We start from the raw sequence: 12,943 nt of genomic DNA on the forward strand, positions 1-12,943 counted from the left end.
TATTTGTGAAAACACGTAACATTTCATGTAAATTGCAGAGATTTTAAGTAACATTCAGCAATTTATATGAAAATACTATACTGCAGAGTTAAAATGATCCCTGGTAAAACACTGACTTTCTTATTCACTTCTCTCATGTCTGTGTGCTACATATGACGCTACTGTGAGGAGACTGTTAGCTAAGGGAACTGTAAACAGGAAAGGGCAGCTAGCCTGGCTCTGTCCAGTTAGTGGGTTTTACTGATGCTGGCAGTTAATTTTGTTACCTTTAGACAGAGCCAGATGCTGGCTACAGCTTTAGACAGCATACAGTCATGAGTGTATATAACTCTCAGCAAGAACATGTATTTCCAAAATTATTGAACCATAACTTAAAAGATCCCTTTCGTTGACATTTTACTGATTTTCTTCTTTCTTTCCTCAAATAGATGGCAAATGCCCAACAAGAACAAATTGAGCAACAGAAGGCCATTCTCCAGCAGTCCTTCCTCACAGAGAAGGAACTGCTGTTGAAAAGAGAAAAGGCTGTCGAAGATGAGAAAAACAAGCTCCAGAAACAGTTTGAGGATGAAGTGAACAAGGCCAAAGCTCTCAAAGATGAACAAGAACGTCAGCGGAAGCTAATGGAAGAGGAGAAGAAGAAACTTCAGGCCATTATGGATGAAGCTGTAAAGAAAGAAAAGGGGGCAGAAGCAGAGATGATTAACAAGCAGAAAGAAATGGAAGTGCTTGAAAAGAAACGGCTCGAACAAGAAAAGCTCCTGGGAGAGGAGAACAAAAAGCTCAGAGAGAAACTTCAGAGTCTTGAGGTTGCCTCCAAGCAGGGAGCGTCCAAAATGAAGGAAATTCAAGTCCAGACTGATGAGGTGCCTGAGGAGCAGCTGGTTGCCATGACAATGGTGGGAACAACAAAGAAGGTTTTCAATGGCTCTGTTGAAGTGGATGCAGTGAAGAAAGGTGAAGAATCACCCTTAGCATTTGATGGAATTAGAGAGAAAGTTCCTGCTGCAAGGCTTCTTGACATCGGTGTCCTGACCAAAAAGGAGTTTGACAAATTGAAAAAAGGCAAAGTCTCTGTGCAAGAACTTGGAAAGACTGATAAAGTTAAATCATGTCTGAAAGGTCAGAACTGTGTTGGAGGTGTCTTGACTCCATCCAAGGAGAAAGTGAGCGTCTATCAGGCTATGATAGAGAACAAGATTACTCCTGACGCTGCCACAATGCTCCTGGAAGCTCAAGCAGCTTCTGGTTACGTTGTAGATCCAGTGAAAAACAAGCTCCTCTCCGTAGACGAGGCCGTTAAAGAGGAGTTAATAGGCCCTGAGCTCCATGACAAGATGCTCTCTGCAGAGCGAGCAGCCACTGGCTTCAAAGATCCCTATACTGGAGCCAAAATCTCTCTCTTTGAAGCCATGAAGAAGGGACTTATTGAAAAGGAGCCCGCCACCAAATTCCTTGATGTACAGCTTGCAACAGGTGGCATCATTGACCCCATCAATAGCCATAGAGCACCACTTCAGACTGCCTACAAGCAGGGTCAGTTTGATGCAGACATGAACAAGAAACTCACTGATCCGAGTGATGATTGCAAATTATTTATTGACCCCAGCACTCAGGAGCAGCTCACTTACAAACAGTTACTGGAGAAATGCACCCAGGATGCAGAGACAGGACTGCTGATTTTACCGGTAACAGAACAAGCCGCTCAAAGCAAGAGAGCATACACAGATCTGGAAACTAAAGAAGTGTTCAGTAAATCAACCGTTGATGTGCCTTTTGGAAGGTTTAAAGGCAAAATTGTCACCATTTGGGAAGTCATAAATTCAGAGTACTTCACTGAAGACCAAAGAAGGGAATTGATTCGCCAGTACAAGACAGGCAAGATCACAGTAGAGAAGATCATTAAAATTGTCATCACTGTAGTGGAAGACAAGGAGAAGAATAATGGAAATATGTTTAATGGCTTGAAGGCTCCAGTCTCTGCCAGTGAACTGTTAGAGTCAAAGATCATAAACAAAGACTTGTTCAACAAGTTGAGTAATGGCAAAATAACAGTTAAAGAGATCTCTGACATGGAGCCTGTGAAGAAGGCACTACAAGGAACACCGAGCATTGCTGGACTGTTGAATGAACCAACCAAGGAGAAAATGTCTTTCTATCAAGCTATGAAGAAAGAATTACTTTCACCAGAAACGGCGGTGAACCTTCTTGAAGCGCAAGCAGCAACTGGGTTTGTAATTGATCCTGTCAAAAATGAGAGGGTCCTTGTTGATGAAGCTGTGAAGTCTGGTCTTGTGGGGCCAGAACTGCATGAACGACTTCTGTCCGCAGAGAGAGCCGTCAGCGGCTACAGTGATCCATATACAGGCAAGAGCGTGTCTCTGTTTGAAGCCATGAACAAAGGCCTTATAAAGAAAGACCATGGCATTCGTCTGCTCGAGGCACAGCTCTCAACAGGTGGAATTATTGACCCCTTTAAAAGCTATCGCATCCCACATGAGATTGCCTGCAAGCGTGGATATTTTGATGAGGAAATCAGTAAGACCTTGAACAAAAACACGGATGACACAAAGGTCTTTTATGATCCTAACTCACAAGAGGATTCAACCTACGCTCAGCTCTTGAATAAATGTATCACAGACAAAGACACTGGACTCCCATTGCTTCCTCTTTCAAAGAAGGCTGCAAAGCCAAAAGGAGACAAACAGATTACAGAGGCGAAGACCAAAGAGGCTCTGAACCAGACAACTATGGAGCTGGAGTATGGCCCTTTCAAAGGAAGAAAAGTCACAATTTGGGAGATAATACACTCTGAATACATCACTGAGGAACAGAGAATAGAGCTGATTCGCCAGTACAGAATTGGGCAGGTGACAATTGAAAAGTTGATAAAAATTGTGATAACAATGGTCGATGAAAAAGAAGACAAAACAAAGGAAGAGGCCTGTTTTGAAGGCCTTCGGGCACCAGTCACTGCCCGCTCTTTGCTTGATTCCAACATCATTGATAAGGCTACATTTGACCAACTCCAGCAGGGTAAGAAGACACCCAAAGAAGTTAGTGAAACTGATAAGGTACAGAAGTACTTGCAGGGCACAGACCGCATCGATGGCATCACCATGGGAGATTCAAATGAGAAGTTAAGCATATATCAAGCAATGAAAAAGAATGTTTTGCAACAAAACACTGGACTTGCACTACTTGAGGCCCAAGCTGGAACTGGTTTCATAACTGATCCGGTCAAAAATCTGAAATACTCTGTGGATGACGCTGTGAAGGATGGAGTTGTTGGCCCTGAGCTTCATGAGAAACTTCTCTCAGCTGAAAAAGCAGTGACAGGGTACAAAGATCCGTATACAGGCAATAAGATTTCTCTATTCCAAGCCATGAAGAAAGAGCTGGTTCTGAGGGAGCATGCTATTCCTCTCCTTGAGGCTCAGTTTGCTACAGGAGGGATCATTGATCCAGTCAGCAGCCATCGTGTTCCCAGTGATGTGGCCATTCAGCGTGGCTATTTCAGCAAGCAAATGTCAAAGTCCTTCAATGAACCCTCAGGTGACGTCAAAGGCTTCACCAATCCCAACACCAATGAAAGTGTTACTTACAAGCAGTTGGTGGAGAAAAGTGTAAGAGATCCCAACTCTGGTCTGTGCTACCTGCCTCTGTCAAAGGTCGAAGCTCCTGCTCCCATTGAGAAATCCTATCAGTACACAGAGGAGCAAGCCCAAGCAGACTTAGCCGACACTCAAATTGAGATCCCTCACAAGAACTTTGCAGGAAAGACTATGACCATCTGGGAAGTCATGAACTCAAATATGCTTCCAGTAGAGGAGAGACGCCGCCTCATGGAGCAGTACCGCTTGGGGCAAATCACAAAGGAAAGAATGCTAATCATCATCATTGAAATCGTTGAACAAAGGGAGACTCTAAAGGCAGAGCAGAGCATGTCATGTGATGTAATCAGACGAAGAGTTACTATTGAGGAGCTATACAGTGCTCGAATTATTGACTTGCACACGTACAACCTCTTGAAGCAAGAAAAGATGACTGTTCGGGAGGTAATGGAGATGCCATCAGTAAGACAGTACTTATTTGGCACTGGTTGCATTGCTGGAATCATGTCAGACAGTCCTCCGAAGATCAGCATTTACCAGGCTATGAAGAGCGGACTGATTAAGCCTGAAGTTGCTCTGAATCTGCTCGAAGCCCAAGCGGCAACAGGATTCATGATCGATCCAATGAAAGATGAACTTCTAACAGTTGACGAAGCTGTGCGCAAGGGGCTTGTGGGCCCTGAGCTTCATGACAAACTTCTCTCTGCGGAGAGAGCAGTTACAGGTTACAAGGATCCATACAGCGGAAAAGTGATTTCTCTCTTCCAGGCAATGAAAAAAGACCTTGTTCCTGAGGAGTACGCCTTGAGGCTTTTGGAGGCCCAGAATGCCACTGGCGGATTAATGGATCCTGAATACTACTTCCGCCTCCCCACTGATGTCGCCATGCAGCGTGGATACATCAACAACGAGACACTTGACAGACTGTCTGAGCCAACTGGGGATGTGCGAGGTTACATCGATCCAACGACAGATGAAAAACAGTCCTATGCCCAGCTACTGAAAAGATGCAGAGTCGATAAAGAAAGTGGTTTGCGGCTACTTTCGCTGTCAGATCGAAGACTTCTCTTCAAGGGTCTCAGAAAGCAGATCACTGTGGATGAGCTGCTTCGTTCACAGATTATCAACCAAAAGACATACAACGAACTCACCGAAGGTTCCATTACAGTGGAGGAGGTCAGCAGAGACCTTAAGAAATACCTTGAGGGTACCAGCTGTATTGCTGGTGTGTATGTAGAATCCAGCAAAGACCGTCTGTCTATTTACCAAGCCATGAAGAAGAACATGATCAGACCAGGGACTGCCTTCGAGCTCCTTGAGGCTCAAGCTGCCACAGGATATGTAATTGATCCTATTAAGAACCTGAAGCTAAATGTCACTGAGGCGGTTAAGATGGGTGTTGTTGGCCCAGAGTTTAAAGATAAACTCCACTCAGCTGAAAGAGCTGTCACAGGCTACAAGGATCCTTACTCTGGCAAGGTCATCTCACTGTTCCAGGCCATGAAAAAGGGCCTCATTCTGAAAGACCACGGCATCCGTCTGCTCGAGGCTCAAATTGCCACTGGAGGAATCATTGATCCACAGGAGAGCCATCGCTTGCCGGTTGAAACAGCATATGAACGTGGCCTCTTCGATCAGGAAATGAATGAAATCCTCACTGACCCATCTGATGACACAAAGGGCTTCTTTGACCCCAATACGGAGGAAAATCTCACCTACCTGCAGCTGATGGAGAGATGTATGACAGACCCAGAAACAGGCCTCGCACTTCTCCTGCTGAAAGAAAAGAAGCGTGAGAGGAAGACATCATCCAAGTCTTCCGTTCGCAAACGCAGGGTTGTTATCGTCGATCCAGAGACGGGCAAAGAGATGTCTGTGTACGAGGCGTACCAGAAAGGGCTCATTGACCACCAGACCTATCTCGAGCTAGCAGAGCAGGAATGTGAATGGGAGGAAATTACCATCACCTCGTCTGATGGAGTCGTGAAGTCCATGATCATCGACAGAAGGTCTGGTCGGCAGTATGACATTGATGATGCAATCTCGAGGGGCCTGATTGACAAGTCAGCTCTGGATCAGTACCGTGCAGGATCTCTGTCCATCACAGAGTTTGCAGACATGCTGTCTGGAAACATGAGCGGTGTCCGATCACGTTCATCCTCCTTTGGCTCCTCTTCCTCTTACCCCATGAGCCCAATACCTTCTATAAAAACACCAGCAACTACATGGAATGACCCAACAGAGGAAACTGGCCCTGTGGCTGGAATCCTAGACACAGAAACACTCGAGAAGGTGTCTGTGACAGAAGCCATACACAGAAACCTTGTGGACAATATAACAGGTCAAAGGCTGCTGGAGGCACAGGCCTGCACAGGAGGTATTATCGACCCAAATACAGGAGAGAAATTCTCTGTTACAGATGCAATGAACAAAGGGCTTGTGGATAAAATCATGGTGGACCGCATCAGTCTCGCCCAGAAGGCCTGCAATGGATTTGAGGATCCCAGAACCAAAACCAAAATGTCAGCAGCTCAAGCTCTAAAGAAAGGCTGGCTCTACTACGAGGCTGGGCAGCGATTCCTTGAGGTGCAGTATCTCACTGGTGGCTTAATTGAACCAGATGTTACCAGCAGAGTCTCCATAGATGAGGCTGTGAAGAAGGGCACCTTAGATGCACGCACTGCACAGAAGCTAAGAGATGTTAGTGCATACTCAAAATACCTCACGTGCCCTAAGACCAAGCTTAAAATCTCTTACAAGGACGCTATGGAGAGAAGCATGATAGAGGAGGGGACTGGTCTGCGACTACTTGAAGCATCATCTCAATCAAGCAAAGGCCTCTACAGTCCCTATAGCATGAGCGGGTCAGGCTCCGCTACTGGGTCACGGTCTGGGTCAAGAAGTGGTTCCAGGTCAGGCTCCAGAAGAGGCAGCTTTGACGCCACAGGATCAAGCTTCACAACAACCTTCTCTTCCTCTTCCTACAGTTCACCAACCTATGGCCGCCGATACTGATGAGTCTGAAAGTTATAGAATGATTTTCTAAGAGAAGGATACACTATGAAACCACAGTGTTCACCAGATGCCTAATTCTCAGTGGAATAAGGACTACCTTTATTCTGCTCTGCATGTGGTTGTTAAAGGACTTTTAATATTTAATTTTATACAAGTTGAATCATTTTGTTTATTGTATATTTCACATTTAGCTTTAGTTATCTTTAAGCTATCTTATCAGACTTTCTGATAACTGTACTGTAAACAGCATATGCAAGAGCTGTTTATTATTTCCAATATCTATCACAAACGTTTCAAGCGTACGTGATATTCTTTTGTTTTTTTAAATTTAATATCATAAGCATTTACTGTTCCACAAACAAGATTCTAGTTACAATATTATGTGTGTTACACTATAACCGAAAACTGTTCATTACATTAGTCTGCTTGTTAAGGAGAACCAAATTGGGTGTACAAACAAAAGTTTCTGTACATGTGTATATTTCTGAATTTTCTGAATATAACAAAGTTAGCTAAAGCGAGATAAATGCCACTCTGCAGAGCAGAATAAGAAGTCTCCCGAACGCTAAGAGTGTCTGCTTTAAGAATGCCAAGCTTCAAGATCTTTTCTCTCCAGGGCTACACTGCCGCATATGCTCTGCCAGTACATGCTTCATTCCCACTGTCTGTCATCAAACATGGGACTTACAGCAACATGCTGACCTTCTAAAACAAACTTCAAAGAACAAGATCCCACAAATGGAAGGATTATGTAGTCTAATATAACTATTAACATCCAGCCTCATGAGCAACACATACAAGTCCCTGCCTTTCCGGTCACTTTAAAAAGGTACGTTAAAAGATTTACATTCAATTACTTCACAATTTAGTGAATTTTCCTGTTATGTTTGTGTAATTTAGTGTCTGTGAGGTCCTAAAGTGTGAAGTTCCTGCTCAATGTTGAATTTTTCTCTTTTCAGATGTTGCCTTCACGGTTCTTGTTGTCTCCAGCGCTCTGCTCAGATGTCTTCCAAACCCTGTGACATTAATTTGGACTGTGACCTTCACTGTAATCAATGGTTTTATGCAACAGAAACACTCCTGCTCATCCGATGTTAAATCAGATTCTTTTATCGGTGGACCATTTTGAAACTGGCATTTAATCTTGAACTCATTTAAAGGCCTGAACCATGCTTTGTAAGTGCCTGCAAAATACTCTGGAAGACGAGATGTTGAGTATTATAAGGTGGTGCAGTGGTTACACTGCAGATTCACTGATGCATGACTTAAGTGTAATGCGACCCATAATGGTATGATTACTGTGATCAGGTAAGCCTTTTTACAGTCCACCTACAGTATGTCACATCTAACTTTCATTTCTAACTTCTCATTGTCAAAAATGATTGAAAAGATTTCCACTATTTGAATATTTTTCCCTTCACAGACAAGTGATGTATGTACTATATATTGATGATTATGTTGAGCACTGTTGCTAAAAGCCATTCACATTTCTTTGGGAAAGATCTTCAAGCTTTGCCACCAAACCCAGTATTTGTATTTTCCACCACATATACTTGTGTTTTGTTTTTTTTTTATTCTCCTTTGTAAAGCAACACATTCAATCTATATCGTTTTATTTTCATACTCTATATTTCTGCTTTGCATGATTTACTAACATTTAAAAGGTGCAAAACTGAAATAGATGTAACCATTAAAGCATTTGTTTTATTAGTACGTTTCAAAAGGTTTGAAGGATGTATTTTAATGAGGGTTGTCAAGCCTTGGTTAAAATGGTGTATTTATAATAAAATGGTGACAATGAGTTTTATTGTAACACCTTACGCAATGTAAATAAACGTGGAAATGAAAAGTTTTCTGTCTCCTGTGTTTGTACTTTGACAAATTGTATTGTCTTTAAATCTTGTGAAAATTGGTCTTCTAGATTATATCAGACAACAGATTATTTTGAATTAACATGGGTTACTAAAGACAAACTTGGGGTGTTTATTTACCTTGTAGAGTTAGACTCATTAAAGGGGAAAAAATAATATCTTGCAGTGTTGAACATGGAGGACTGATTGCAAGAGTCATAGTAGTTACAATATTCAGTTAGCTATGACTTTTATATATATATGTGTGTGTGTGAATTAAAGCCCTGTACAACAAATAGCATTATCTAAGAATGGCTCTCCCTTTTTAAGTCTCCAGATCATTGATTTTGTCAGTTAATTATTGTTTCTGTGCAATTAGAGCCATTTCAGCTTTGAAGCCTCATGTTTCTTTGCATTATTTCACCGTCAGCAAAGATGCCACCTTCAAAGCTTACCTGGGTTGGGAATCTGTATTTGGCAGCACATATTCCAGCACAGAAAAAACCAGGTCTGTCTCTGTGGATGACTGTCCCCCTCAGTCCCTCAGGCCTGGCAGTAGAAGACTGACATCTAGTGGCTGTCCAGTTCAACTTCACCCAGACAGCCTGTGAACACACAGAGCAGCATGATGCCAATGAGCAGTGGTGCAATAAGTGTTCATACTTAAGTAAAGGTTGTAATGCAATTAAATGAAAATACAACCCTATAAGTAGTATTACTAATAAAAGTACAGACATATTGGCAAGTTTACTCAAAGTATTAAAAGTAAAAGTATTGTATTAGGCAGAATAGAGCCTGTCAGTAGATTAACTTATATACTGTATTATTAAAATGGTCTTTTATAGCTGACTTGTTACTGTGCAAGCAGTGATTGAATGCTGACTTACAGGTAGTCGAGGTGGAGGTTTTGTTTTTATTAAATGTGGAGCAGATTATTATGAGTAGTGAAACAAAAACATATTAGACTGAGAGGAATAAACTGCTTCCAAGATGCCATCTGTTTCGATGATATAGTGTTAACCTGCAGTCCTCACCTCAGCCATGACGTTGACCACCAACTGCATTCAACGGGGGTGACTTCTACTGACACACTGAACCCTATGGTGATAGAAATCTATTCAAAATAAACACAAAAAGTGTGATCAACAACTATTTTGCTATCTACATGCAAACACCAATCATGATTTGAATGAATGCAAAAGGAAAATCCACCAAAGTAAATAACATCCTCAGCTGCATTTCCAATATAGCTTTGACTTTTGCGTCTACATTTCTGGGTCGAAGGTCAAGTTTCATATTCCTCTGTACTTCATTCAAATGATGATTTACAAACACAAACGGAGATGTGTTTGTGTGTGGACAGTAAAATATTTGTGGATTATAGTTTCTGTGTTCGGTTTTGTTTGGTTCCCACCACCTGTTCTGGGTCTGAATCTGCACAGCAACCTGCCCCTCAGGCCTGAACTCCACCAGCCAATCCAATCCGAGGCAGAGCAGAAGTATAAATCAAATCTAATGCGGGTGAGAGAAAAAAATACAGTAAAATGATTCCTGATTGGTCTCGTATTTGTCCCCATGGACCAATAATGTCCTCAGTGCCAGTTTCCCACGCCTGAAAATGTTACATTTTAAACAAAGTTCAGATTGGGTCACGGCCCCCACACACGTGAGGGGGCATCTTGATTACTCGGGCGGTTCATACCTGATCATAACTTCAAAGAGTATTTTTAGTCCTAAAACTGGCTGGCACCATGTCCTTATCCAAAGCCGCCGGGCGACCACGAGAGCCGAAATGCAGCCGGTGCCGACACCATGGAGTCATCGTCCCGCTGAAGGGCCACATGCAGTACTGTCCCTTTCTGAGATGCAACTGCTGGAGGTGCTATCTCAACACACAGCGGACACGGACCACGGCCCTCATGCGAAGTCTGAGGAAAGGCCAAGATAAGGAGCAGCGACCCTGCGCCCACACCGGTGTCATCGTGGTGAAACAAGCGGCTGAGGGGTCCACTAGCACCCCGGCCGCGGACGGAGACGCCCACCAGGCGGCCACATCTGGACCAATGATTCCTCCGACGGAAGACGGCCCGGTGCGTGATGTCTTCACCGCCCAGCGCCCGCTTGACGTCCGGAAGAGACCCGCCGCGGGAGGAGAGGCTGTGCCTGCTTTGGACAGCGGAAAGGCGATGCTCTCAGCTTCCAGTGAGAAAGACTCGTGTCCAGCTTTAAGTAAGTTAACGTTATATTATTCAAATTAACTTATCATAATGTGTTTAAGATGTGGACCTCACTGAGTTGAAACAGCTCCAAGTTAGCTACGCCGACAAACTTTAGACAAATTACATTTAGCAGAAATGTCATGACTTAACGCAGCTAACTTGATAAGATAAGATAAGATAAGATAAGATAAGATAAGATAAGATAAGATAAGATAAGATAAGATAAGATAAGATAAGATAGGACTTTATTGATCCCACACCGGGGAAATTTAGTACAAGAATTTAGCACAGGATGGTCCACATAGGGCAGAAAAGAAATAAATGGCTGACGGGACATATGAACCCTATTTTGCCTGCTTGAGCGGGGATGTGAGTAAAACCACATATTTTGTATTTTCTGTGTAATTGAGCAATTTGGTAATTTGCGATTAAATATTAAACTTTATCGAGGCCGGATTCACACAGCATGAGGTGAGTTTAACTGCGCTTTAACGGCCGAACGTTCAGTGTGGATGAGCGGACATGTATGCGGCACGCGACACCTGCAGATTGGTCGAACGGAACAGCTCGTGCAGCAAGCTGCGCAGCTGGCAGAGGGCACGCACGCGATAGTATTGGTGGAGAGTGGCGCGAAAAAGGAGCAAACGTTTGAGGCAGTCATGTCTTTTTTTTCCCCTAATTTTTTCGTTATTTTAAAAAAAAAAAAACATGTCTGTTAATCACATGCTGTCACTACATGTTCAAAACGTAACTGTCTTAAGTAAGTATTAATAATTATGTCTGTTCAATAATATAAGAATTAAATCTAATATTTGGCATCACAAGTCAGGCATTGTGTGCAGCTCATTTTATTGTGTGTATGTTGTCGTTGTTTTTTTTTTTTAACTTTTCTTTTATTGTTGCTGTTATAACAAGTACATTTCCCCAGTGTGGGATCAATAAAGTTCTATCTTAAAAACCTGATATGTAATCTAATTAAAATATAACTGAATATTTTAAGCTGAAACAATTGCTTTAATAACTGATTAGGTTATCGCCTCTTAAATGTGGCGATTTGCTGCTTTACTTTGTCATAAGACTTTATTGATCCAACACCGGGGAAATTCAGTCATTACAGCCAGCAATTATTTTTAAAAAAGCAAAAACAGAGGCATAAAGGGGTCAAAATAAAAGCATATTAGTATATCTGATCATTGTTTGGGGTTTTGGACGGTTGTCTTTTATTTCATATACAAAACGTTTAACAATTGGTGAATGAATAATGAAAACAATCATTAGTTATAGTCATGATGACGTTATCATGTATATATTCTTGCCAAGATTGAATTAAGGCTTGAATGTAAATGGTTGGGGGCTTCCCTCAGCCCAAAACTTGTCTAGAACTACATAAATGAATCTTTAAGATGATTTTAATGTTCAGACGTAGCTTTTAATGTCTTACCTTTCTTTCCAGATGCTCCTTACTTCGGTACATTTGGCCGGACTCCACCTCTGCCTGTTATCCACGTTCCATTTAGGGTGTCAGGTCATCCACCCAGCAGCTACACACCATGTCCGAGCCTCCTGCTCGACATGCCCTGGTTTCCACCTGCAGGGTTTTACAACAATGGCTTCTGTAGACCCCTAATGCTGCCCCACCTCCATGCAGGCGCTGCGTATCACCAACCTCTACCAGAGCCTCCACCTCGTGCTGTAAGTGACTTCTCTCTGAGGCCAGGTGTACTGAAAAAACTCACTGCTAAGCTGTGACCCAGTAAAAATGTATTTGTTCAATGTGTCAGGATTGCAGGAAGGTCTTCATCACTCTTCAACCACTCCCACTCCCTGAGCCCGTCCAACAGGAGTGGACATCAGTGCAGTACCTTCAGCCTCCTCCACCCACCACAGACTTGACAGACCTGGATTAGAGCACCGTGAGCAAAACAACAGAGGAACTAGATTAGAAGAACTGAGCTTTTACCTCCACGTTTCCCTTTTAAGGTGGAGAGGATTTCAGTCATTTCTTCTGTCCAGGATGCGTTTTCTGTGCCGTCCTGCCGGTGGTTTTGTAGTCTTGTTCAGACGACTGCTGGCGGGATCGTTTCTGCACACTGTTGGTTGTTAATATATTAATGCAGACTCAAGTTGTGGCCTTGTTGATGAAAGAAGCCAGCTGATGAAAGCAAAGCATGTCTAATTATTTGGTATTTATCGTTTTGGAATTGTAATAAACTCAATTTGATTGTGGTTGTTTTTACATAAATGA

General features: G+C 42.7%; 2 protein-coding genes across 16 annotated transcripts in view; both read left to right on the forward strand.

The window, feature by feature from the left end:
• Positions 1-8,481, forward strand: part of pleca (plectin a) — a 97,143-nt gene extending 88,662 nt beyond the window's left edge. For all 15 annotated transcript variants that reach the window (XM_070984213.1, XM_070984211.1, XM_070984214.1 and 12 more), the window contains 2 exons: positions 429-7,458; positions 7,589-8,481. In XM_070984213.1, the coding sequence (XP_070840314.1) occupies positions 429-6,629 (6,201 nt within the window). In that variant the 3' untranslated portion in view covers positions 6,630-7,458; positions 7,589-8,481. The remainder of the gene's footprint in view (positions 1-428; positions 7,459-7,588) is intronic.
• Positions 8,482-10,230: 1,749 nt separating this feature from the next.
• Positions 10,231-12,605, forward strand: LOC139346100 (doublesex- and mab-3-related transcription factor B1-like). The gene is made up of 3 exons (XM_070985001.1): positions 10,231-10,681; positions 12,152-12,390; positions 12,480-12,605. Exons 1-3 carry the CDS (start codon positions 10,231-10,233, stop codon positions 12,603-12,605), a joined length of 816 nt encoding a protein of 271 aa, XP_070841102.1.
• Positions 12,606-12,943: the final 338 nt, after the last annotated feature.

The sequence above is a fragment of the Chaetodon trifascialis genome, chromosome 17 (genome assembly GCF_039877785.1).
Source record: "Chaetodon trifascialis isolate fChaTrf1 chromosome 17, fChaTrf1.hap1, whole genome shotgun sequence".
In the NCBI taxonomy this organism is placed as follows: Eukaryota; Metazoa; Chordata; class Actinopteri; order Chaetodontiformes; family Chaetodontidae; genus Chaetodon; species Chaetodon trifascialis.